Source organism: Suillus plorans (assembly GCF_016647745.1).
Source record: "Suillus plorans strain S12 chromosome Unknown HD556scaffold_7, whole genome shotgun sequence".
Taxonomy (NCBI): Eukaryota; Fungi; Basidiomycota; class Agaricomycetes; order Boletales; family Suillaceae; genus Suillus; species Suillus plorans.
Window position 1 is genome coordinate 423421 of NW_024537391.1, and position 24366 is coordinate 447786.

General features: G+C 44.9%; 8 protein-coding genes across 8 annotated transcripts; 5 read left to right on the forward strand and 3 right to left on the reverse strand.

The window, feature by feature from the left end:
- Nucleotides 1-52: 52 nt before the first annotated feature.
- HD556DRAFT_1337855 (fumarate hydratase) lies at nt 53-2760 on the reverse strand. The gene is made up of 14 exons (XM_041301959.1): nt 2647-2760; nt 2254-2581; nt 2149-2196; nt 2013-2098; nt 1809-1965; nt 1666-1752; nt 1508-1611; nt 1314-1455; nt 1135-1266; nt 995-1084; nt 664-942; nt 552-615; nt 373-495; nt 53-316 (listed from the first exon to the last, which is right to left on the reverse strand). The coding sequence occupies exons 2-14, from the start codon at nt 2281-2283 to the stop codon at nt 177-179; spliced, it is 1482 nt and encodes a 493-aa protein (XP_041164952.1). The 5' UTR covers nt 2284-2581; nt 2647-2760; the 3' UTR covers nt 53-176.
- Nucleotides 2761-2896: 136 nt separating this feature from the next.
- Nucleotides 2897-3967, forward strand: HD556DRAFT_1228733 (peroxisomal biogenesis factor 11; the record flags this gene model as incomplete). Its single annotated transcript, XM_041297248.1, has 7 exons — nt 2897-2983; nt 3042-3162; nt 3208-3350; nt 3405-3521; nt 3572-3681; nt 3734-3844; nt 3901-3967. The coding sequence occupies 7 exons, from the start codon at nt 2897-2899 to the stop codon at nt 3965-3967; spliced, it is 756 nt and encodes a 251-aa protein (XP_041164953.1).
- Nucleotides 3718-4595, reverse strand: HD556DRAFT_881685 (uncharacterized protein). The gene is made up of 3 exons (XM_041311928.1): nt 4494-4595; nt 4345-4435; nt 3718-4294 (listed from the first exon to the last, which is right to left on the reverse strand). Exons 1-3 carry the CDS (start codon nt 4579-4581, stop codon nt 4210-4212), a joined length of 264 nt encoding a protein of 87 aa, XP_041164954.1. The 5' UTR covers nt 4582-4595; the 3' UTR covers nt 3718-4209.
- A 106-nt stretch (nt 4596-4701) lies between these two features.
- HD556DRAFT_1498095 (uncharacterized protein) lies at nt 4702-6556 on the forward strand (the record flags this gene model as incomplete). The annotated part of the gene is made up of 7 exons (XM_041308917.1): nt 4702-4910; nt 4965-5160; nt 5215-5371; nt 5424-5481; nt 5537-5808; nt 5860-6038; nt 6096-6556. 7 exons carry the CDS (start codon nt 4702-4704, stop codon nt 6201-6203), a joined length of 1179 nt encoding a protein of 392 aa, XP_041164955.1. The 3' UTR covers nt 6204-6556.
- A 75-nt stretch (nt 6557-6631) lies between these two features.
- Nucleotides 6632-7681, reverse strand: HD556DRAFT_1337885 (uncharacterized protein). The gene is made up of 5 exons (XM_041301960.1): nt 7659-7681; nt 7548-7593; nt 7228-7484; nt 6947-7175; nt 6632-6892 (listed from the first exon to the last, which is right to left on the reverse strand). The coding sequence occupies exons 3-5, from the start codon at nt 7457-7459 to the stop codon at nt 6838-6840; spliced, it is 516 nt and encodes a 171-aa protein (XP_041164956.1). The 5' UTR covers nt 7460-7484; nt 7548-7593; nt 7659-7681; the 3' UTR covers nt 6632-6837.
- A 1403-nt stretch (nt 7682-9084) lies between these two features.
- HD556DRAFT_1438513 (uncharacterized protein) lies at nt 9085-9570 on the forward strand (the record flags this gene model as incomplete). Its single annotated transcript, XM_041305854.1, has 1 exon — nt 9085-9570. The coding sequence occupies one exon, from the start codon at nt 9085-9087 to the stop codon at nt 9568-9570; it is 486 nt and encodes a 161-aa protein (XP_041164957.1).
- A 278-nt stretch (nt 9571-9848) lies between these two features.
- Nucleotides 9849-10231, forward strand: HD556DRAFT_1438514 (uncharacterized protein; the record flags this gene model as incomplete). Its single annotated transcript, XM_041305855.1, has 2 exons — nt 9849-9984; nt 10038-10231. 2 exons carry the CDS (start codon nt 9849-9851, stop codon nt 10229-10231), a joined length of 330 nt encoding a protein of 109 aa, XP_041164958.1.
- A 12164-nt stretch (nt 10232-22395) lies between these two features.
- HD556DRAFT_1304586 (uncharacterized protein) lies at nt 22396-23450 on the forward strand (the record flags this gene model as incomplete). The annotated part of the gene is made up of 5 exons (XM_041299689.1): nt 22396-22511; nt 22536-22719; nt 22939-23003; nt 23178-23358; nt 23406-23450. The coding sequence occupies 5 exons, from the start codon at nt 22396-22398 to the stop codon at nt 23448-23450; spliced, it is 591 nt and encodes a 196-aa protein (XP_041164959.1).
- Between the last annotated feature and the right edge of the window lie 916 nt (nt 23451-24366).

Sequence of the window (24366 nt, forward strand, 5' to 3'; positions counted from 1 at the left end):
GCTGTTCTTGGCGGACGAGCTTCTCTCTATCAGATCTTCACACCACTCGCAGTAACCTACGCATTCTTTATCGATTAAATTGACACGAGTTGGTTACCAACTGTGCCATACTGTTTCAGAAGAGGCTGGCATAGGGTCTCCATGTTACAAATATCATGCAAAATGCCATCTTGTGACTATATGTCATCTGGGTATAACATCAATTCTGGTCGCACTTTCTCATCAAACTCTTCAGGTGTCAGGTATCCGAGCGCAATAGTCGCCTCCTTCAGCGTCGTTCCTTCCTTGTGCGCTTTCTTTGCGCACTGGGCCACGTCTGCAAAGTACGATTAACTTCGACCGGAAATGTGCGGAGTTATATTTAGCACGCACTATCATAGCCAAGGTGGCTGTTCAAAATCGTTGCAAGCATCAAACTCTCGTTCAAGAGGTGGTTGATACGCTTTTCATTGGCCTCAATGCCAACTATGCAATGATTGGTAAAAGACCGTGAGGCTGACCATACAAAGATCAGCAAGTTGACGACGAGTCATTGAGTTATGAAACCTCACCATCAGAAAGAAGGCGGATGCTCTGTAGCACGTTCATGATCATGACCGGTTTGAAGACGTTGAGCTAATTCGGGTTTGAATGACAAATGCGCCGTATATGAAATACAAATACCTCAAACTGTCCGCTGGCTCCAGCAACGCTAACAGCAGTCTGGTTACCCATAACTTGAGCGGCGACCATTGTTACAGCCTCGCACTGCGTGGGATTAACTTTGCCAGGCATGATACTACTGCCAGGTTCATTTTCAGGGAGGCTCAGTTCACCGAAGCCACACCGAGGGCCAGAACCAAGGAACCTAATGTCATTGGCGATCTTCATCAGGGAACACGCGATGACATTCAGAGCACCATGAGTCTCAACCAAGGCATCGTGACTGGCTAGAGCTTCGAACTGCGGATCTTCGTCAGTAGTCAGACGAAACGATCGCCATAAATTGCCTTACTTTGTTAGGCGCGGTCTGGAACTTCAAGCCCGTAATGGTAGATATCTCGGCGGCAATTTTGACGTCGAACCCCTTCTTGGTATTCAGACCCTGCACGGCACGTGAGATCTCTACCCTTCGCTGGATGTTAACGGACTCACTGTGCCAACCGCAGTGCCGCCCTGAGCAAGAAGGCTCAAACGAGGAATGACATTTTGGACACGAGCAATGCCATTATCGATTTGCTGGACATATCCACTGAATTCTTGGCCAAGCGTTAGAGGTGTGGCATCCTAATAGTGATCAGATAACATCCGTATCGAAGGCCGATTATTCATACCTGCAAGTGCGTGCGTCCGATTTTGATAATCCCGCTGAAAAGCTCAGCCTTTTCGTTGAGTGCATCCCTGAGCTGCGTCAGTGCTGGAAGTAACGAGTGATTAATTTCAGTCACAGCAGCGACATGCATAGCTGTTGGGAAGCTACATGTTCGTTGAATACATGCAATGAAGTATAAGCTACCCAGTAACTCACGTGTCATTACTACTCTGGCTCATGTTAACATGGTCATTCGGATGGACTGGTTTCTTAGACCCAAGTTCACCGCCAAGGAGTTCTATCGCACGATTCGATATTACCTGTTGACCGCGCTGAGTAACAACACTAATTAATCAAGTATTTGTTATACTAACCTCGTTTACGTTCATGTTACTCTGAGTTCCACTTCCAGTTTGGAAGACAACCAAAGGGAAGTGATCCATGAGCTTCCCAGAAATGACCTGGAGTAAAGATTAGCTGAAAGCACACATACGAAACCTAGGACATGGTTTCTCACATCATCAGCAGCTTTCTGAATGGCTTCGCCAACCTTCGGGTCCATACCATAGCTGACATTGACGATAGCTGCAGCCTTCTTCAACACGCCGAAAGCCTTGATCAGAGGATGCGGCAATCGTTGCGAGGGGCCACCAATATCAAAGTTTTGTAATGACCTGCGGAAAATGTTCAGCAGAGCACACACCTCAGACCTGATCCATACCGTTGCGTTTGTGCACCCCAATAGCGATCGGCAGGGACCTGGAGCTCACCGAACGTGTCACGCTCACTGCGGAATGCCTGATTTGACTAACACGACCATTATTTCCTCCCACTTCAAGCTCATTAACTTAACTTACTATGACGGATGATGAAAATTGCCTTTGACGAGGAATCACATGGAGGAGCTTGAAGTATGACAGAATGAATGGTATGTCACGTGAGAACTAGCGCGCAGAACTCACCCGGCGGGGAAGCCAAGTGCCCGTGGTCATGACTAGCAGTCTCTAGCAGTGATGAAAGCACAGCGAGTGGAGGGTAGGGCAGAAGGTTGTGTCAACCCGCGAGGCAAACGTTACGCGCGGCTTTTGCCGTCCGAAATCACCCGCAAGAAACCCACCGAAGTCACCGATGGGGGCCACACCTGAGAATGGGTCTCCTTTCCAGTAGTGACCTTCAAGGCCTGGCAGCTAGACATCGTGGTGCCGCTTTCATTATCCCAGTGTGATTATCGGTTCGTATTTCTTTGCTTGACCGTGTGCCTATAAATCGGATATCGAGTCATCGCCGCGTCTGGCATAGATAATAATGAATCATGATAGATCTGATAGCTGCTCAATAAATGACTTTGTCCATACCTTTGACTCATGCTTGAAATGAGACATGTTATGGCTCCATTGTCGTGTCTTGTACTTGCTCTTGTGAAGTCTGAAATCATGCGCATCTCGACGCCGTCACACCGGTGATCGGGTATACGAAAGTAGCACACTTGAATCCACGTGATAACGGCAAGGTAATTACGCCAGGTTCCCGCATCTAAGCCTTCAAGTAGCATTTAAAGCAAACCTCCCTCGTCTTGCGGGAATCTGTCATTTGTACTTTTCAGATATGGCTACAGTCGCATCACAAGTCATCCTCCACCCTTATGTGTCTCAGTCCTTGAAATTTGGATCGTTCAATGTCGGCCGGGATAAGGTATTGAACCTCATTGTTTTTGGGAACGGAATACTTATCGGAGCACTTTATCCGGTAGCTCTACCGCACAGTTCAGTATTTCTCTCGGTTTCTCGCCTGGTTTCTCGTCTCTCGGGGTAACAAGGTCGAGGCTGCTCGATGGACAGCTCTCAAGAGTCACCTAGGGATTGTCCGTAAAGGTAAGGCTCATCTGTGCCGCATGATCATACTTGACATTTGTACAGTCATGCGACTTGGGAAACCTGTAGAGCACCTCCAAGCCGCATTGCGTGTTGCTTCATCATCGGGTGAAGTTGGTGAACAAGTGACTAGCATCGGTCGGCAGCTTGCCTACTTCGGGTATCTCACATATGACACAGCTCTGTGGGTAAGTAACAAGTGATCCATGGGTAGTTTTACCACTCCTGAAATAATTCGACAGGCGAACGCCGCAAAGTTCATTGCTCTCAAGCCCGGCACTGCTGAGAGGGTCACAAAGACATCCAACAGATTCTGGCTGGCTGGAATCTTATTCAGCATTACGCATGGACTGCTGAAGGTGGGACCTATCGCCCAGCTAGGATAGTGACTTCAATTTCCATTTTCCAGGCCGGACGACTCGCTCACGACGCAAAGAAATTGCGTAACTCCGAGACCTGGGGAGAAAAGGATCTCAGCGATGAAGCTCAAAGAGAAGTCAGGCAACTCGCGCTTGAAAAGTACGTTAAAATGATCACTACTATATCACAAATAGCTCTAAGATCCCCATAGCCTGCGCGCGGACACACGCCACCAATTCATCATCGACCTTTTCGACATTTGGATACCTGCTTCCAACTTGGGTCTCGTCAATGTCAATGACGGTGTTGTTGGCTTTGCTGGGTTAGTTTGGCAGTGGTTCCTTTTACTGTGCTCGCCTGATAGATTATTGTGTTCAGTTTCATTTCCTCTCTCATGGGTCTTCGTGCTCAATGGCTTGCAATCAACAATGGAAAGAAAAACTGAGATTCGCTGTAATAACACACTGCCTATCACTATTGTCTATACTTCTGCTAGTATTCGATGTTTCCCACCCCAGGGTCTGCACGTTCCTCTACTTTTGTTCAATCTATGACTACACCACACATTCGAGCGTCCTCGGCCCATGGACTGATAAAACTGTGGATAGTGTACGATCACCGTATGTACCTGACGATATGCCTTGCGTTTTCGGAGGCAAAAGACACTATCAAGACACCCTGTCATCGTTAGAGAGGTGCTTGAGGCGCTTTCTGTTGGTCCCTTAATCGAAGATATTCCTTTCGAACATCATCCATGGCTACTTGACTTGTGCTGAAAAACATTCACTCGATGTACCAGACACTGAGTGCGGTAGGACTCACTATTGTAGCATACACTCCTGCAAGGCTTTGTACTTGTCCCTGCAAGCCCATGCCACAGACAGCGTACGTCCGGTTGCGCAGTTGGCGAATTCTAAGTGACACGAAGCCAATATAAGTGTTTTTAATCATGCTAGAATGCATAGCCGAACCTTTAACTATCGAGTCACATTCTGTTAACGCGCGCGCTTTAGTAGTTTTAAGGAGTGTGTCCTCCTCCCTTCTGGAAAGCGTGTTCATGAGGACAACCTGACTCTTAATTTTGATCCCGCCAAGCGCTGATAAAATTGCCTTTTTTGTCGATGTGGGCCGCCGCTCTTCCGATTCATTACATGACATGCGTTGTCCTCCGACGTCACGATGTCGGCTCATTTGCTCTTCATAAACTCACTTTTCCGCCCCCGTTCCAGTTGTCGACTTTCGTATCGAGTTCGACACTTGGCAATACCGTCAGCCTCAACGCCGAATTTAAAGTCCAGCTTCCGCGAAACGCTGGTCTCTGGACCATCGCTAGACGACTTCATCTCAGGAGAACCCATGGAACATGTAGTGCTCGGGAACACCAAAGGGTGCGCATACATTAACATGATTTTCTGGGAATAATGCCTATTCATCCACTACAGGCCTCGGTTGCCCAGCTTTCTAAAGACAAAAATACCCTCGGGAGCATCTTTCAACAATATCAAGAAGGACTTAAGGGGACTCGGCCTTCATACTGTATGTGAGGAGGCACGATGTCCTAATATCGGTGACTGCTGGGGTGGAAAGGAAGGTGCAACTGCTGAGGAGGGCAAGAGGGCAGCAACGGCTACAATCATGGTGTGCTACGTGATACTGGAATCACTGTCCTTTGACTAATTTTACTCCTTTTAGTTGATGGGAGACACCTGTACGCGTGGTTGTAGATTCTGCTCTGTCAAGACTTCCCGTACTCCACCTCCATTGGATCCTCACGAGCCTGAGAATACAGCAGAGGCCATTAGTCGATGGGGGCTTGGATACATAGTGCTCACCAGTGTTGACAGAGATGGTGCGTTGACTAAAAATATAAACAGATCACAAACTTATAATTATCCCTGCAGACCTTGTAGATGGCGGTGCACATCACTTCGCAGAGACTATTATGAAGATTAAGCAAAAGTACGTTACATACTGACTTCGTTCGCGCCGCTTACTAACAAGATATTCGAAACAGGGCGCCCCATATTCTGGTGGAAGCATTGACAGGAGATTTTGCGGGCAATTTGGAAAATGTTTCTCTCGTAGCGAAGTCCGGCCTAGACGTTTACGCACACAATATCGAGACTGTGGAGGAGTTGACACCATTTGTGCGCGACCGCCGTGCAACTTTCCGGCAGAGTCTGAAAGTGCTTGAGCACGCGAAGAAGGAAGGTGTCCGCGTCACTAAGACAAGTATCATGCTTGGTGTCGGCGAGACAGAAGAACAGGTCATGGATGCGTTACGAGGTAAGCTGAACGCATTTATACCGAGATTATAATTGCTGGATCATGGTTCAGAACTTCGCAAAATTAATGTTGATGTTGTCACCTTTGGGCAATATATGAGGCCCACGAAGCGACACATGAAAGTTGACCGATATGTGGAACCTTCTGAGTTTGACAGATGGAAACAAATAGCTGATGACATGGGTTTCTCCTATGTGGCCAGCGGTCCTCTTGTCCGCAGTAGCTACAAGGTCAGCCATTTAGGTTTTTTTTCGTTGCGGACGATTCTTCTCACACATGGTTGCTAGGCTGGCGAATACTTTATAGAGAATATGTTAAAAGGAAAGGCCACAGAGAACAGGGTGACGAATCTCGTTACACAGGAAGTGTCAACAAGCCATACCCAGACGACATGATCGTGCCTACAATATTGTCCTACCATTTACTCTTTATCTAATCCACGAGGGGATACTGTCTACTGTCGTTTCCCAAATGATGTGATCGGACCTTTGTCAGTTACCAGCATTCAAGGATCATCCGGCATGCTTGGACTGCGAGCTATAAGAATGTCATTTGAGTGACAGGAACTACTTACTTACTGGATTAGCTCAGGATAGTCCTATCCCTGACTCCCTTACCTAGAATTCCCAGTCGAACATGCAGGTCATGTATCTACAAGGAATCTACATTCACAACTTCCATTAACTCTAGAGACAACCATTATTTAATTGAATAGGTTTTTGAGGTGTACGCTAGTTAGGGGCGAGTATGGACCTTATTCTACTTCCTTCTTCAGTTTGGGATATTATACGCAGGAGTCAATCCTCGGGCTGCTCCACTTCCGGTGGCGAAGTCAAACAGACACAATCCTCGAACATCGTACTAAGATGTACGCAGTTGTCATTGGCATGCGTATCCCAAATGCTGATGATGAGACGTGGCACGATAATAAACGGCGCGGTAAGCTTGAACAACAGTACCAGATACAGCACCACCGTCTGTGCATGCCTGCGTTAGAGAATATCAATATCTCTGTAGAATCACAGGGAATCATACCGAAGGGTGGGCCCACAATGCCGCCATGAATAGTTGAGTTGCCAAATTCCTAGTATGATTCAATGAATGCTTTCAGAGAACACAACAAACGAAGGGAACTTACAGGACAAAGTATATGACATGATGTCGGACGATCATCACTACGTAGGTGTTAGGCTTCATTTTAAATTCCTGTCGTTCTTTCAGGTGCTTCCTAAGGATGGCAATGGCGAGAACAACCAAGAAAATATCATAGCATATGACGGGGATGGAGGCATAAATCGCATGCATAGGCCCGATGTGGAAGAAAGTCGTGCAGTATTTGATATTTGGAGTTATTATGATTTCTTGCACTGTACAACCAGGCATCAGCTTGCAAAGAATTCAATCAAAATAGAAATTCACCTGAGATCGCCGAAGGCCGGCTCCATAAAAATGCATCCACCGCTATATAGAGCGCGACGATAGGTAGGAGCAACCCCAGTAGAACATAAAGTATGAGCTTTGATTGGCTATGTAGGGCGTAAAGACGCCAGATGAGGATGACTGCAAATGTAAAGATGGGAAGCGCAAAGGTGCGAGACTGTATGGATACGACATACCTTCCGCCAAGCAAAAATATACAGAAAAACCCCATTGCATGAACACGAATATACCATAACCTATTTCAATTTGATGATACTAAGCAAAGCTAGTTTCAGTTGAATACGATACGATAAACTCACAACTAAACAAGAGGTCAGCAGCAGATCAGGCTAGCTGTAAAACGAACTTCTGACGTACGGCTGAATCTAGGTCAACCTAAAACCCTCTAAAGAAAGGATCAATATACTCACTGCTTCAGGCATATAAAATAGACCTCCCCCTGGTGCTAGTCAATCAATGATGGCTCATTGGCATCACGTCACGTACAGATGGCGCAAATCCTAGACGTCAGCGTCAACATCTTGAACGTGCCGTCGGAAGGATACAAGCACCGCGACGTACATTGCAAGGACAATACCAAAATATCGAACCTGACATAGCAACGAAATGGGAAACCATAAAGCACTTTGGCAGGGTAGAGCTCACAACAAGGTATAGATATGTCATCACTGACCACTGTCTTTGCTGCATAACCAGTCAGTTTTGGACTTTCATATCGTTGGAGTTGAGCTCTAACCCAAACAAACGTGACCTGCGACGGTGTAATCATGAGTACTCGACGATAATGAAACGACCCCCTCGTTACCTCTTTCTCGAACTGAAGCACTAGATAATATTACGCTCAGCCGCATTGCAAGCATGAAAGCTACTGACTGTAGTCGTAGGATATCAGGGTGAAGATTGCAACTGGAAATGATGAAGTTCAGCACAATGATTCGTGTCCAACAAGCTCTGACGAACTTACCCGTTATGTTGTTATTCCAGTCAAGAGCATAGAGATGTTCTTCTGGTGACAACATGAAAGTGTGCAGATCAAATGGCGAATTCAAAGAGTGAGGGATGGGCTGCTGATTACCAATGTACGATACTTATAGGCATTAGAATCTCGTTGACCTGTAAGGGTTGTGAACTCGTTGTGTCCTAATGAAAATTGTACGACATCATGATCGTGTCAATCTTGCGCCGTAAGTTTCCATCTGATGTCACGAATCAACCGTCTTGCTACCAATGGAAAGTCGTAAGTATATCGATGATCACACGGCTGACAACTTGAAGGGTCACCCTGCGTCACCGGTGGTTGTTGCTGCTTCTGCGGCTAGATTCTGCCTGTCCGACCCTCCTGTTAGGTAGCATGGGCAGTGCTTATCTACCCCGACACGGTGACATGGCTGAGAAACACTGAATGAAGTCCACATTACCACCCATATAACCTGGGCAAGCAAGTATATGCATAATTTAAGGTCGAACCTCATAAACAACGTCCGTAGTCGCTGACCTAAAGCCTAAAGGTCGGACGTGCTCGATGAGCGGTGTTTGATTTTAGGCTCCGCTTAGTGTCGTTTAAGTTTCTGAATGAACAGGCTTGTAATAAGTATTGCAAAAATAATAAATGTAGAATATAATTATTTAATTTTTTCTTTCTAGGGGACTATCCCATACATCTCCATGCGTGTCCTTAAGAAGATGTCAAGGAATGCCGAGACCGTTAAAAAGACTGCTGATGCTACTCAGCTGGCAGCTGCAGCAAATTGAACACTACATGTGCGATGACCTTAAGTCTATGTTTTACATTTTTTCGAATTTGTTATGAAGTATGGGGGGGCACATGGTATAGTCATGCCGACATGGGATAAGCTGGTAATGCCATGGTCAGAGGCCTATCAAAACTTAGGTGCCAGCAGTTTACTTACCACCTTCTTATCGAAGAAGGGGGCCATATCTGAAGGCGACTTTCTAATGGACAGAGTCTCTGATTATTTTTCGGAATTCAAACCCCTAGTCAATGAATGGCGCAGTCAAATCCACCTCACAGAAATTGACACCAATGCAACAGTCATTCACGATCACATATTCCAGATGCTTGTAATGTTCATCATGAAACTCGAGGACTTGGATGAAAATCATGAAATACCCATCCCAATCCCAATCCAATCCCAATCCTGCTGCCCTGTCCTCCTCCCCAGTCTCCTACTGTTCAACCCATCACAGGTCCTTCAACCCTTCCACATACTGGCACAACATGGTCTTCGACAAGTCAGCCAGGCCCACACTCAGGCTGTTCTCAATAACTTGTTTCTATTACTCGGAGGACAAGATGAGTAGCCAATAGCACGGGTATGGGCCACCCACACGGGTTAGGGGTGCGGGTGTGGGTCCGCATTTCGTGTACCCATACCCAAACCCAAACCCTCGCTCAGGTTTGACCTTCAAAACATAGTATTTTACTACCTATTCAAGGAATTTCAACATATGTATAGTATCTGCACTAAAAAAATTTGAGAACTGCGCCACATGTATAGTACCTACACTAAAACAAACCTTAACAAAGCCACAAGTGTCAAAATCCATCATCCAAAGTGCATCCTACTTCAAAACCAACCATGCAACCAAACATATTCACGGCAGCTGCAAGATGGGTCACAAAGCTGACAGACAAGGCAAAAGCCGCACTCAAAGACAAACTCGAAGCCACCGTCACATCAAAGAAACGGAAAATTGATGCCAACATTGCCAAGGGTGCGAGTGAAGTCTCAAGCAACTCCAAGAAGGCAAAAGCAACCCCCCCCCAGCTGGTACTCCCCAAGATAGAGTGATCTCCAAGGCCTCTCCATCTTCACCTGACACGGGAACAGTGCCAGCGCCAGTGCTTTGCAAGACCCGTCGTGCTATAGTTCAAACTGAGGAGGAGGAGGCATTGCTATACAGCGATACAATCAATGTCGATGACGAGCATGAACAGAATGAAAATGAGTCTGATAACTGAGGTTCAGGTCCAGAAAGTGTGGAGGATGAACGAAGTATGTGCCTACTAACACACAAAAAAGCATAAGTAATTAGACACACAACAGAACGGCTCATGGATAAATGGGTCTCACCAGTCTACACATTTTTTGAACCTATCCCCCACATCATAGAAATTGATGGATGATGAGCACATGAGTTCAAATGTTGCACAAAAGCATGCAAGGTAACCATCTGCCGCTTCCTGGACAAAAAAGATGCGTGCTCCACTGGTAATATGCGCAAGCATGTAAAGTGTTGTTGGGGCGAAGAGATATTGAGCATCACTGATGAGGCAAAGGATGCCGATGAGGTCCGTGGAAGGATTGTTGGAAGTATTCTGAAGAACGGAAAAATCACTGCATCATTTGAATGAAAAGGAAAAGGAAAAGTGACTTACTTGCACCACCAGCACACATGTGCAGAAACCAAGTAAGATAATCACATTATTGTTGCTGCTGTTGTTGAAGCTGTTGTTTTCCAGGGTGGAAATTGTGCGGTGGGTTTCTGAAAGCCTGTGTCCATTTGAGGTTGTTAAGGACTGAGGATTTCAATCATTGATGAAAACGGGAAGGCCGGAATACTACTTACCTTCGCCATCCACAGTCTCACGCGACATTCGACTCATGTTTGCAAAGACTTGCCAATGAGTTGCTAAAATGTTACAGGTTAGTTTGAATCACACAACAATGGAATCCAATTAAAAAAACTCACTAGGAATACGATGGCAAAATCAATTTCACAACAGACGGATGGAGCTCACTGAACCACCGAGCATTTGTTGCATTCTCAGTACACCTCGAGCATAATGGTGTTCCACTAAGCCTACCATTAGACATCATTGAAGTTGCGAAGGTTGGGAATCTCTTACCTCCAAAAATAGAACTCAAATACTAATGTTGTGATAGTCGCACACTGGCGAGGAGTTGGCCCATGTGTTTGAAGAGATGCTAGAAAAATTCGGAATTTCAGAAAAGGTAAATTTGAAAGACAAAACTGCAGTAACTTCCATGTGCCATCCAGATCTTGAGCGTGACATGCAATAATGCATCGAATAACACAGTTATGGTTGAAAAACTTGCAGTCAGTGTACCTGCATTTGGAGGAACAGCGAGTCATACTCGCTGTTTCTTCCACACAGTCAACCTTGTCGCAAAATCGTTGATTCGTGAGTTTGATGTGACCAAGAAGAACACTGACAAAGCCCTGGACTCCGCAACGGATGTCAATGAAGACATGGACGTAGTCCAGGCAGAGCTTGATGAGTTGAGTGAAGGAATCGATGAAGAGGATGCAGAGATGATTGCGGAGGATGATGACCTTAGGGACAATGATGACAGTTGGGTGAATGAAATCGAGGAGCTGCCTGATAATGAGCGGTCTGTCCTGCAAACAAGTGTCCTTCCAGTGAAGTTGGCACTTGTAAAGGTAAATATATATATATAAATGTACCTTCAAGCTAACTTGGCCTTCTAGGTGCGCAAACTTGCCTACAAGATCATACACTCGACAACTGTCACTCTTCCAGCCTGGCGTGAGATTCTCGAGGACTTGCAGTTCAGGGTGACATTGATGCCACGTGATGTCTCAACCTCATGGAACTCCACTCTGGATATGCTTGAGTATGCACTCAAACATCAGGAAGCTGTTGACGCAATAACACAGTGTCATATATTGGGGCTCCGGAAGTTTGAATTGAGCGACCATGAGTGGGAGATTATCAAGCAGCTTAGAGATATTCTCAAGGTATGTGCAAACAAAGCACAACTACTTCGACGACACTAACATACTTCCTAATCTAGATTCTAAAGGACGCAACATTGTTCTTCTCCCGCGCCACACCCAACCTGGCAACTGTCATCCCCGCCATGGATCTCATAGAGGAGAAACTGACATTGTACTCCCGCAACAAAATTTACTCACCTGCTATTCGTGGTGCAGTTTGCTTGGCCAAGGAAACATTGAATAGGTACTATGAACTAACTGATCGCTCTGAAGTGTATTGCATCGCAATGGGTTCGTTTCTTTTTTTGTTTGGGTCATTATTACTACTAAACTAAAGTTATTACAGTACTACATCCTCGCCATAAAGTAGCTTATTTCAAGACAGCTCAATGGGAGGATGACTGGATCAACACTGCCAAGACTCTTGTGCATGACAAATTCCAGTGTTCCTACTATGTGTTACAAGTAACATCAGTCACGTGGCCCCCCTATCATTTTCCCCTTGTCCTCGCCCTTACCATCTACCGGCTCGCACTCCTTTACCGGATATCCGTTGACCAGATCCTCGGGACTGTTCTCGTCCCTCGTCCCTCATCTCCACTTCCTCTTCAACCTTATCTCTAATAAAGCACCAATGTGCGCACGTGCCTTGGCACTATGACTCATTGTGACTCATGCCACCAATGTGGCTTTCCTTTCTTGTTCCCTCTGACTCGCACCTGCTGTGCATTGTATCACTACTGTTGGTTAGGACCAACGTTCCTTGGCCTCATTCTGCATTCGACCTCCCATCACTAATTAGGCTGTGTTGCCAGCGTACCTATACCCTTACCTACAGTACGGTAACCCAGCCCTCAACCCTTTCCACTTAGTATAAGTAGTCGGTCATCCTGTACTAGATTCCTTAACTTGAATCTACTCAATCTTCCCTCGAAACTACTTCCTTCAAGAGCCTCTCAGCTCTTGTCTCTAGTATGACTTTCTTAGGTGCTCGTTGCATCTAAGTCTACCTCGATTGATGGTCATCATTAGGACAAGACAGTCCTTACTTTGGCTTCAGTGACTTCAAAGACATCTGTCTTAGAAGTCACGTGACATGCGCTGTCTTCTTAGATAGATGATCTATAGATAAACACCTATAAAACCAAATATCTCCACGGTCAGCGATTCAGACAAATACCAATGACTGATAACGTGGTCGTTCGTGGGTGGCTTGCCTTGCTCCTAAGATACAGTCAGTAGAATATGGCTCGCACAAAAAGTCAGTAGTCAGTGATCAGCAGTCAACAGTCAATCCAACAATATGGATATGAAACACAGTGATGAGAGAAAAACAACACAGAACTCGGTCAGTCAGTGATCGACAACAACAACAACAATCGCAACAACACAGACAACAACAAACAAATCAGGAAACACAGTCACTCTAACAATATAGAGATGACACAAAACAAACAGACACTCTTCCTAACACTTCACACAGCAACAAGGATTCGTACACAAACTTAGTGCAGCAAGTTGTGCGGAGTTACAATGAGAGTCCCCCTCAATACAAAAACAGATGAAACTACCGTCAGGCCTAGTCAAGCCTCTGTAGCACTCTTAGCCTAATATTGAACCTGCTGCCAAGGAACTCACAATGAGTATTAAACAGACTCAGGAACGGGCGACCTTGGACTTCAATACCAAGTCCCCTTTTCAATAGCTAAAGTCTAACTCGCAAATGACTACCCTCGATCGGTATAACACACAGATGTAAGAGGTCAGGTATCACTGTCAACACCTAAAGTCTCCCCACTAGACTATCAGAGTCTTCCGTGGACAAAAGAGACAACACCAAACTTCTGGGTAAGAATGAGACTGAAACTTTGGTACTTGAGAGAAAGTTGATAGGTTGAGACAACAACAACACAAGACCGCTACAACAAAAACACGAACACGAACACGATCACGATCACGGAGACTGTTAGCAACAACGATCACAAAGCAAACAGACAGCGATCAGAGAGATGGTCAGTATAGACAGTCACCAACACACCACACACTTGAGACAGAGAGAGAGAAACAGAAACAGAGAAACAGAGAAACAGAGAAACAGAGAAACAGAGAAACAAAGAAACAGAGAGAGAAACAGAAAACACGAGCTTCAGTCACGAATCTCAGACACGATCTCAGAGAGAGAAAAAAAAAGAAAAACAATCACAGAGAGATTCACAGACAGAGACACAGACAATGACACAAAAAGAAACAGAGAAATTCAGACAGACAATCAGGAGAAAACAGAAAAAGAAAAATTAGTCTTGCTAGTTGTCAGACACAGTGAGCTCAAGGTATGTGCTAGCTGTTCAGCACAATGAGCTCGAAAGTGTGGTGCTGGTTGTTGAGCACAGTGAGCTCCAACCTTGAACTGCACTTGCTGGTTGCTGATTCACACTTCACTCACAATTTTATTCTGAGAGTCAAAAACAGTGGGGAACTGCTTGCTTTATTGGGCAAAAAGCTGGTCCTTATATAGACAAATTTGGTGGCTATACTACTAGTTTCTCGTACTTAAAGTTGTAACTTTAGTTCGATAGTACCAAGTCACACGGTATCTTTGAGTCAAAAGTAAATATTCATAACTCTAGTTAGTATAATGATGAGTCAGCAAGAGCTGCGTATGGATCATGTGTCAGGTGACCCTTGATGACTCAGCTAGACAAGAGTGAGAAATGATTACATATTGTGTACATATGTTTATAAAATCTGTGGCTGATGAATTGACTGGTAGCATAATGACATAGGACGCGTGTTTAGCGATTTGTAAGCTTTCCCACAGGGTAACCTTACGCAAACATATTTTTCACAGTCACCTGATATGTGTGAGAATCTGTCTGAGTCACCCTCATGGCTGACTAAGCAAAACTCATCGCAGGAATAAATGTGCAAAAATATTCAATCCGCTCGCGTACAAACTCGTAAAAGTGAAAAAAAGCGAAAAATATTCCCTTAGCCTCAGTCTGACTTCAGGTCACAGGGAAAATGATTTCATAGTGATTCTAGGGCATAGGGGCTCATAGGAGAGTATCGGTCATCCATGCACCAAACCAGTTTGGTGCAGGTCAGCGCATCTGTGATACCTGCCGACTCGATGTCGCCAGTCTCACTCGCTACACCGGATCCTCCCGGTTACGTCACAAACGTTAGCGGATGATGCCCCTCTTAGGGCTCCACATAACAGACCTATTTGAGTGTGTAACACTGTGCTTTGTATGTTGAAGGAGAGGATATCAAGATGGAGTCTGCGGAGGAACACATGGTATGTTTTTTTAAAATTTGTTGTTTCGGTCACTCAATAATATATATAAGAGCACAAACATTTTCGACTCTTTACTGGCACTGGCACCTCCCAAGGCAACAGACCTGCGTAACGAGTTAGACCGGTACCTTGGCACAGATGTTGAGAACATCATTGATGCAGTAGCTTGGTGGCACACAAACCGTGCATCTTATCCATGATTGTCTTGAATGGCGCTTGACTATTTGACTATCCCTGGTAAGCTTTATTTCGCGTCATAATCTAATAAATAGCTAACTAGTTACTAATAGCCACATCTGTTGATGTCGAACGGCTATTTAGCCATGGACATCTCTTACTCTCGCATGTCCACTCACGTCTCTCAGCCCAATCGACTCACGCACTACTTTGCCTCGGCTCCTGGAGCAGTCTCAATCTTGTGAAGACTGAAGATGTTATAAAGGTTAGCAATATGCCGGATGCCACAGGGAAGGAGGAAGAGTTTGAGGATGGCTGGGACTCCATTGATGTCAGCAGCCAGTAGCTACTAGTATGTGTATGTCAGTAGGTATAATGCATTTTTTTTTACTATTGACCCACGGGTGGACCCTCGATGGGTCCGGGTGGGGTATGACACCTGTACCCCTGGTTGGGGTATGGGTATACCTTGGGGTGTGGGTGCGGGTGAGGCCTCCGATACCCGGGGGTATACCCGTGTGGATCCCTAAAGATGAGATAGAGAGAAGTCTCGTCACCTTGTTCTGAGTTGTACCATGCTGGCATGAGTACTTATCTTTTCTCCTCAGTCTACTGTGAATCTTGTTTATTTTTTGAGGATGCCTCTTTATGCATACTGTACTAGCCTCTGTGCGCATACTGTCTGATTACATAACATTAGCTTATGTGAGATCAATAAGTAACTGGCGACCTTGTTCATCACAGCTTTGTTGCAGTCACAGCTGACAATATTGCTCGATGCCTCCCAAGAAGCGGGCTAGATGTTCTACCAATGCTCAAGATGACACAACACCTTATTGACAAAGCTCAAGATTGCATCACAGTGTTGGCGGTGTAAAGAGTTGATTCTGTGTAGGCACTACAAATAGTGTTACCTTAGAACTCAATGTGCAAGTGTGATGCTCGTCCCAAAGAGACTGTCTATAGAACTATCTCTTGATATATAATGCAGGGGATATCTTGTTAAGATCAAAGATGAGAAAAGGAAAGGTTACCCAAAGTGCGTTGTCTTACTAGGATGTGAAAACAGTAAAATTCACCAATTTTCAGTATCCTACCACGGTCAACAGTTCAGACAAATACCAACAGTCGATAACATGGTCGTTCGTGGGAAAAAGTGTGTTGAGTTTTCAAAGGAAGTACTCAGTGACTAAAAAGGGGGGAAACAGAATCAGTAACTGGCTTGATGCAGTGCTATGATCCTAAAGAAAGTCAATAACTGGCGCGATGCAGTGCTATGACTTCAACGAATACAGATGTATGTCTTATGCGATGATTCTCAGAGCTATAACGATACTCCCTATCTTCACAAACCAATTGGAGATCAAACTAAGCCTCTAACACGGATCAACCCAAACTAATACATAGCTTCAAAACCTACTCTCTGCTGCTCAGGCACTACACGATGAGTTTGACGCAGGACAGAACAGACTACACCCTCTTGATGTAGTCTTAAGTGGGCCAAGTTCTTAATATTAGTGACTGACTGTTAGTCTTATTTGTCTTCCCTTGCTAATGAAAATATGTATATTCTCCCTACAGAATCGATTTCCTGTGTCTGAAAGAGAACTGGAATATATCTGCACTAGATGACTGATAACCGTATACCAGCTAGTGTAAAATGTATGGCTCAATGGTGGCCTCAAATATGCCTCTGTATGTCATGGGAAACAGTGTCAAAAAGTGGAATGAAATAAGCTAATATTTCACTCAGTATGTCACTCAGTAATCTTTGAAGTGAGAATCTAAAAAGAGCCTTATGGTCACTCTTCTTATCTTTCACTCACTCACTCACTCACTCTCAAACTTAGATGATACTTGGAAAATGGGCCCCTTATATACTACTCTACTAGTGGCTGTGCTACTGATTACTAATCTACTACTAAAGTTTCAAAGAATGCCATAGAATGTTCCAGATTATTCTACCAAATTCCAGTATTGCTTTCAAATCAACCTTTTTGGTGGCTGTGCTCTGTGGCTATGCTAACCTGTGCTAGCAAGCTGTGTACACTGCCTCTGCACTGCCTGAATGCTGTACTCCAAAGCTGTGTTCAAACTTTGTTGAAATTCTTGCAGTCTAATGTTAACTTGTTAAATACCATAGTGTTGGTCTTGCATATTTGTCATAATGAAGTCTGCATAGTTTGTGTCACCAAATCACATGAGTCCGATTATGTAATGAGGTATGAAGTCTTTCAGTCTTTCCTCTAAGTATTGTGAAAAATGAGAGGCTTGAGTAGAAAATTGAAAGGCTCGCATAGAAGCGAACATGTTCAAGATGTGACACAAAACATACCGATTATGTAATATGATGTCAGGACATGTCACAAAGTATGTTCCAGAACATGTGAAAATGTGTGAGAAAATTATAGGAAGTGTGAGAAATTGCTGACTAAGTGAAGAATTGTGCGTTTGAAACCGATCTTTCAGAAGGATAAGTATTATTCTGAATGTTAAGTAGTGGTGCACTCATTTTTGAATCCGAAATTACTCAAATTCCCGCTACCTTAGTAGTGGGTCTTATACCTCACTAATTTCTCCGTTTTGCGGTAGATTTGACAGATCTTGCCGTGGCTGTGTTTTCGCTTCAAATGGTTACATGTTGTGTTGATCGATCGGTCTAGGCCTCAAGTTTTCCCAGCACTCAGTCTTTGCTCTTTTTTCCTCTCCAACGTTTATTGGAGCGCCATCTCTAACCTCCACCATGGCTTCGTTTATCAGTCGTCTGTCGTGTTTGACTCTGAGTCTCCATGTTGTTATGTGACCTCAGCAGTCACGCATTTGCTTGGTCATCCGGTCCCACTGGCAGATTCCCGTTTCAGTGATGTTCTCACGGCTTCTTATCATGGTTGCACGCTCACGACCGACATTGAGTTCGAGATCACGTCTAGTCTCGATTCTGATGTATTGATTGGGATGAATTGGATTGCTGCGTGGCGCACGGTCATCCACAATCCCTACTTTAGCTCTTCGTCCGCCCTTCAAGGTGACTGTATCTTATTGTTCCTTTCTTATGTCTACTAATCTTTGGCTACATCAGAAACTACCTGTATAGTCAGTGGTGGTGCAAAGCATATTGAAGCTGCTGATACCTATGATTTTGCTAAATTCCAGTCTTTGGGACTTGTACGCTACCTAGAACAGTTCTTACCAAAGCTGGCAGATCACACGTGAATACTGACCCCTTTGACCACCAAGACAGCTGATGCACATTGGCCCGGCTGGACGTCGGAACATCAAGAGGTGTTCGACACCATCAAACGGCTGGTAATAAGCTGCGACTGCCTAACAACAATTGATCACGACGACATCAGACAACAAGATTTTCGTCACCTGCAACGCAAGTGATTGGAGGACTGGTGGGATGCTCAGCTTTGGTCCAACTGCTGAGACAGCACACCCAGTGGCCTTTGACTCCATGCAGCTTCGCGACGTGCAACTGAATTATCCAGTCCACGAAAAAGAGCTCCTGTCAATCGTGCGCGCACTCAAGAAGTGGCGTGTAGAACTACTAGGTACCCCATTCATGGTATATACTGACCACAGGACCCTGGAAAATTTCATGACCCAACGAGCGCCATCACGCCGACAAACACGCTGGCAGGAATTCTTTGCCCAATATGACTTCACAATACAGTACATACCCGGGGAGGACAATGTCGTAGCTGATGCACTTTCTCACTTACCACCAGAAACAGATAGCGAACCGACGTACATCCAACAGACAAGGAACTTACCTCCAAACACAGGTAACAATACCAGCCCTATCGCACTGATACTCTCGATCATTCCAGATGCTTCGCTACTGAACAACATCAAAGACAGCTACACTAAGGACCCATGGCCATTAGATTGTCACAACTGACAGACTCCTTACCAGGGCTACAACGACGGATTACTATATATCAATGACCGTATGGTCATACCACGAGTGACCCACCTACACGAGACACTATTCAGACTAGCCCATGATAACCTTGGACACTTCGGTGCCGACAAATTGTATGCGACACTAAGACAGTCGTTCTATTGGCCCAACATGAGGCGTGATCTCGAAGACAGCTATATCCCCACGTGTCCCGAATGTGCGAGAAACAAGAGCAAAATAACAAGGCCCGCCGGACCCTTACATCCCCTCCCTACACCTGAGAAACGTGGGGATTCAGTGGCAATGGACTTCATAGGCCCTCTCCCCGTTGAACAGGGATTCAACAGAATACTAACAATCACTGATCGTCTAGGAGCGGACATCCGCTTGATACCCTGCTGGATGAACATGAATGCAAAAGAGATTAAGTAGACCATGACACTTTCCAAGCCACCGTGGAACACATAACAATCCTGAGACTGAGTGCGGTCCACCACAACATTAACTACTGAGACTGAAGCAAGCAGTTCGAAAGACTAAGTCATAGTTCTCCGATAAATGTACTTGTATCTCTAAGTATGGAGTGTAGTAGTATTGGTGTTTGCATAAATAAAATTGGGGCCAAGAAAACTCGGTGGAAGCCGGAGCAAGGTAAATAGTCGGTAACACCAACCCCTAGTAGGCATGTGAGAAAAAAAGGACAAGGTAGCGGGTTTTGCCACTTTAGCTGGCACTACCAGCTTATAAAATATGGGTGCTACACAGAAAATTCTAGATAGCATCATGGGCTATTATGAAGGGTATTACAGCTAATCATTTGCCATGTTCATGTACAAAACAAGTTTTGTGCATGTCAGTGTTCTGAGTTCCGAAGATGTGTCTGAAGTACTGAAGTACTCGTCCGATGCGAGCAAAGGTGGTCCAAAGTCAAGAAACAAAGGTCTGAGGTTGTGCAAAGCATCTGAAATGTAATAGGACTTGAGGCAAGCTGCTACAAGATATGCATGTAATAGCGCACGAGGTGCACAGCTATACATATTGATCAAGCTTTTGATGGGCCAACAATGTATGTGCCCCTAAGACATAGTCAATAACAGATAATCAAAGCAAAAACGCACCAGTGAAGTCAAATGGACACAGACGGGACATGGTACAGAGGATTGGAAGTGTATACAGGCCTCGGAAGGAGACGGACGACCTTCAGATGACTTGGATGAGCGCACAGAACTCTTGGAAGGTAAGAGGAGTGTTGAGGAGTATAATGTGAGACACCTATGAAATTGGCAGAATACACAATGTAAAGAGTTGATTCGTTGTAGGTGCTACAAATAGTGTTACCTTAGAACTCAATGTGCAAGTGCAATGCTCGTCCCAAAGAGACTGCCTATAGAACTACCTCTTGATATAATATGCAAGGGATGTCTTGTTAAGATCAAAGATGAGAAAAGGGAAGGTTACCCAAAGTGCGTTGTAAAGAGTTGATTCTGTGTGGGTGTTACAAATTGTATTACCTTAGAACTCAATGTGCGAGTGTAATGCTCATCCCAAAGAGACTGCCTATAGAACTACCTCTTGATATAAAATGCAAGGGATGTCTTGTTAAGATTGAAGGGTGAGAGAAGGAAAGATACCTAAGGTGTGTCCTGTGTTTCCGAAGGTGCGTCCGAGGTGTCCGAAGATGGTCAGACGTTAAGAAATGAAAGTCCAAGGTTGCGCGAAGTGTCCAAAGAGCTTCCAATGAACAGCAAAGGTTCCGAGAGAGAAATACAGTGGATGTGTCGAAGTATGTCATAGTATAAGACTTGCAGAAGTACCGAAGTACGACTAGACAAAGTCTATCAGAAAAACTAAGAGATAGCGAAGTGCAAAATGGCAGCAGTCAGGCCAAACAATCGTTCTGAATGAACAATAAGATCGATTGTGCGAAGTACAACTATTCGAAGTGACTCTACAAACTATGACTCGTAGCAAGGAAAGTGAAGTGAGGTGCGAGTATCTAGCGAGCCAGGTTATATCCTACAGTGTGAAAGTCTGGAATTGTGTAGGCAAAACTAGTAGCGAGATAACCTATCCAAATTGTAATAAGACTCATGGTGAGCCACTACAGAGATATGCATGTAATAGCGCACGAGGTGCGCAGCTATACATATTAATCAATCTTTTCGATGTATGTGTCCCTAAGACATAATCAATAACAGATAAACCAAGTGAAAACACACCAGCAAAGTCAAACGGACACGGACAGGACATGGTATGGAGGATCAGAAGTGTATACAGGCCTTGGAAGGGGACGGACGACCTTCAGACGACTTGGATGAGCGTATGGAACTCTCGGAAGGCAAGAGGAGTGTCAAGGAGTATAATGAGAGGCACCTATGAGATTGACAGGATATGCGACCAACACCAGTCCGAGTGCTACAGTGTTCTGAGTTCCAAAGATGCGCCCAAAGTACCAAGGTACTTGTCCGATGTGAGCGAAGGTAGTCCAAAGTCAAGAAACAAAGGTCCGAGGTTGCGCGAAGCTTCTGATGAACAGGAAAGGTTCTGAGAGAGGAATACGGCGGGTATGTCAAAGTATGTCAAAGTATAAGACTTGCAGAAGTACCGAGGTACAACTAAACAAGGTCTATCGGAAGAACTAAGAGATAGCGAGATGCGAATTTGGCAGTGGTCAGGCCAAACAATCATTCTGAATGAACAAAAGATTGATTGCGTGAAGTATGACTATCCAAAGTGACTCTACAAACTATGACTCATAGCAAGGAAAGTGAAGTGAGGTGCGAGTAGTTAGCAAGCCAGATTATATCCTACAGTGTGAAAGTCTGGAATCTGCATAGGTGAGAACAGTAGCAAGATAAGCTATCCGAAATGTAATAAGACTCGAGGCGAGCCGCTACAGAGATATGCCTGTAATAGCGCACGAGGCACACAGCTATACGTATTAATCAAGCTTTTCGATGTATGTGTCCCTAAGACATAATCAATAACAGATAAACCAACTGAAAACACACCAGCGAAGTCAAACAGACACAGATGGGACATGGTACAGAGGATTGGAAGTGTATACAGGCCTTGGAAGGAGACGGATGACCTTCGGATGACTCAGATGAGTGTGTGGAACTCTTGGAAGGTGAAAGAAGTGTTGAGGAGTATAATGTGAGATACCTATGAGTTTGGCAGGATACACAACCAATGCCAGCCCAAGTGCTACAGCAGCCATGCAGAACAGCTTCAAAAAGCTGGAGAAGTGATAGCAGCACCAGTGAAGAGTTGGAAAGGGCAAAATGATTACCCTGAGCTTGATGTCAGTGATCCTGAAGAAAACTCAATGGCTCCTGCACAGCTACATCAGGGGAAGAAAAGTGTAAGTTTATTTTGTTTTGATGATGTTTGAACTATGACCTTGTCAGGCTCCTGCAAAACCTCTGGCTGCAAAAAACTCTACAAAATAAAAACCTGCATCTGCAACACCTCCAACTACAAGCAACAATCGATCATCTCAAAAGTCCAGCAACAATGTGAGAAATTACTCAGCCCACATTTCTCCCCATCTAGTGCTACGTACTTGTGGCTCTACTGACAGGTTCAGGTTCAAGGCACCCACATCTACTACCAATGTACAGTGTATCGAGAAACCATCTCAGTCAAGTAGTTGCAGAATGGCTGCACAGGAGGTGAACGAATGAGATGATGATGATGACAATGATGACAATTATAGAGAGTCTGTGCACCACTTGTATGAAGGTGCTGACCTCCATGAGCATAATGATATGCAAGTGCTAGCCTTTTTTTGCCTCTAGCTTCTTAATGTATTCGTTACAGGGATGGAGCCGAGCAAGGTGGCATAGATCAACATATAGATGACAGCGGGGATTTTGGTCAACATTCAGATGCACCATCTGAAGATGGTGGCGACAATGAGGGGGATTTGGATGGAGGGGATGGAGAAGATCTAGGTCAAGAGCGCAACTGGGAGGACGAGCTTATGGATGTGGAAGATAATGTACTCTGATTTATTCACTCATATTCACTCATTGATTGTGTGTATAGGAGACTTATAATGTTCTAGAATGTCATCAAGCACAGAATGGATGACACAAGGCTCCTTCACCATTGTATCTTTCAAAGGTGACAGGAAATGAATGTGCACATACTTCCACTTGGTCTAAGTCTCCTCACTAATGCCCATCTTGATGTAACAGCCACTTGAGATATCCTTGTCAATGCCCGTCTGTCATATCCCGCATTCCGGACTTACATCTGACAATGTTCCCACGCCTCATCCGGACCTCCGGACCTCCTGTCCATGTCTCCAGTACTTTATCTGTTTGGATCCCTGCACCTCCGTACATCCACCTCCGCACATCCACCTCCGCACATCCACCTCTCAGGATCTCCGGATCCAACATATACTTCATATCCAAACCCAAACCTTAAATCAGCACCCATCCCCTTATGGTAATCACCTGTCTCTGGTCTTGGGTTATCTCTGTTTCCGTTTTGCTTATTGATCCTTGTATGAGTTTCATCTCTGAGTTCATTTCCTATGATCCGTTTCACTTACTAATATATTTCCACATGCTTGTACATAGCCTTACCCCTCTGCTTACTGATCTGCACAGACTTACCTCCAGTATATACACTCCTGTAGATACTCCTGTATTTCCTTAGTCTGAATATCATATTAATCCTCGCACTAGCCTTCACACTAAGTCCTCATAACTAGTTCCTTCCTTGCTAAACATCCACCTTAGGCCTAGGGAGGAATTCCCTAGGCCAGAGCTCTGCTCCTCTGCTCCTCTGCTCCTCCACTCCTCCGAGTTTCCAGAAGTTCCTCTGGAACTTTCCCACGGTCCTCTGGACCTACTCTGCTTCGGACTTTGTCCTTGCAGCCTTTCCTCTGTTTGCTTCTACTTAGGACAAGTCCTAAGTAGCCATTACACATATCCATATCAGGATGAAACCTCATTATAATTTCCGGAAGTTCCTCCGGAACTTTCCCGCACTCATC

Coding starts and splice junctions, on each gene's coding strand:
- HD556DRAFT_1337855 (XM_041301959.1), bottom strand. CDS start 2,283: ATGACCACGGGCACTTGGCTTCCCCGCCGG. Junction 2,099..2,148: donor AATTTTCATCATCCGTCATA/GTAAGTTAAGTT, acceptor TGGTCGTGTTAG/TCAAATCAGGCATTCCGCAG. Junction 1,456..1,507: donor AGCCAGAGTAGTAATGACAC/GTGAGTTACTGG, acceptor ACGAACATGTAG/CTTCCCAACAGCTATGCATG.
- HD556DRAFT_881685 (XM_041311928.1), bottom strand. CDS start 4,581: ATGAACACGCTTTCCAGAAGGGAGGAGGACACACTCCTTAAAACTACT. Junction 4,436..4,493: donor ATGTGACTCGATAGTTAAAG/GTTCGGCTATGC, acceptor CGTGTCACTTAG/AATTCGCCAACTGCGCAACC. Junction 4,295..4,344: donor CAGGAGTGTATGCTACAATA/GTGAGTCCTACC, acceptor AATGTTTTTCAG/CACAAGTCAAGTAGCCATGG.
- HD556DRAFT_1337885 (XM_041301960.1), bottom strand. CDS start 7,459: ATGGGGTTTTTCTGTATATTTTTGCTTGGCGGAAGGTATGTCGTATCC. Junction 7,176..7,227: donor CCGGCCTTCGGCGATCTCAG/GTGAATTTCTAT, acceptor CTGGTTGTACAG/TGCAAGAAATCATAATAACT. Junction 6,893..6,946: donor CATGTCATATACTTTGTCCT/GTAAGTTCCCTT, acceptor GAATCATACTAG/GAATTTGGCAACTCAACTAT.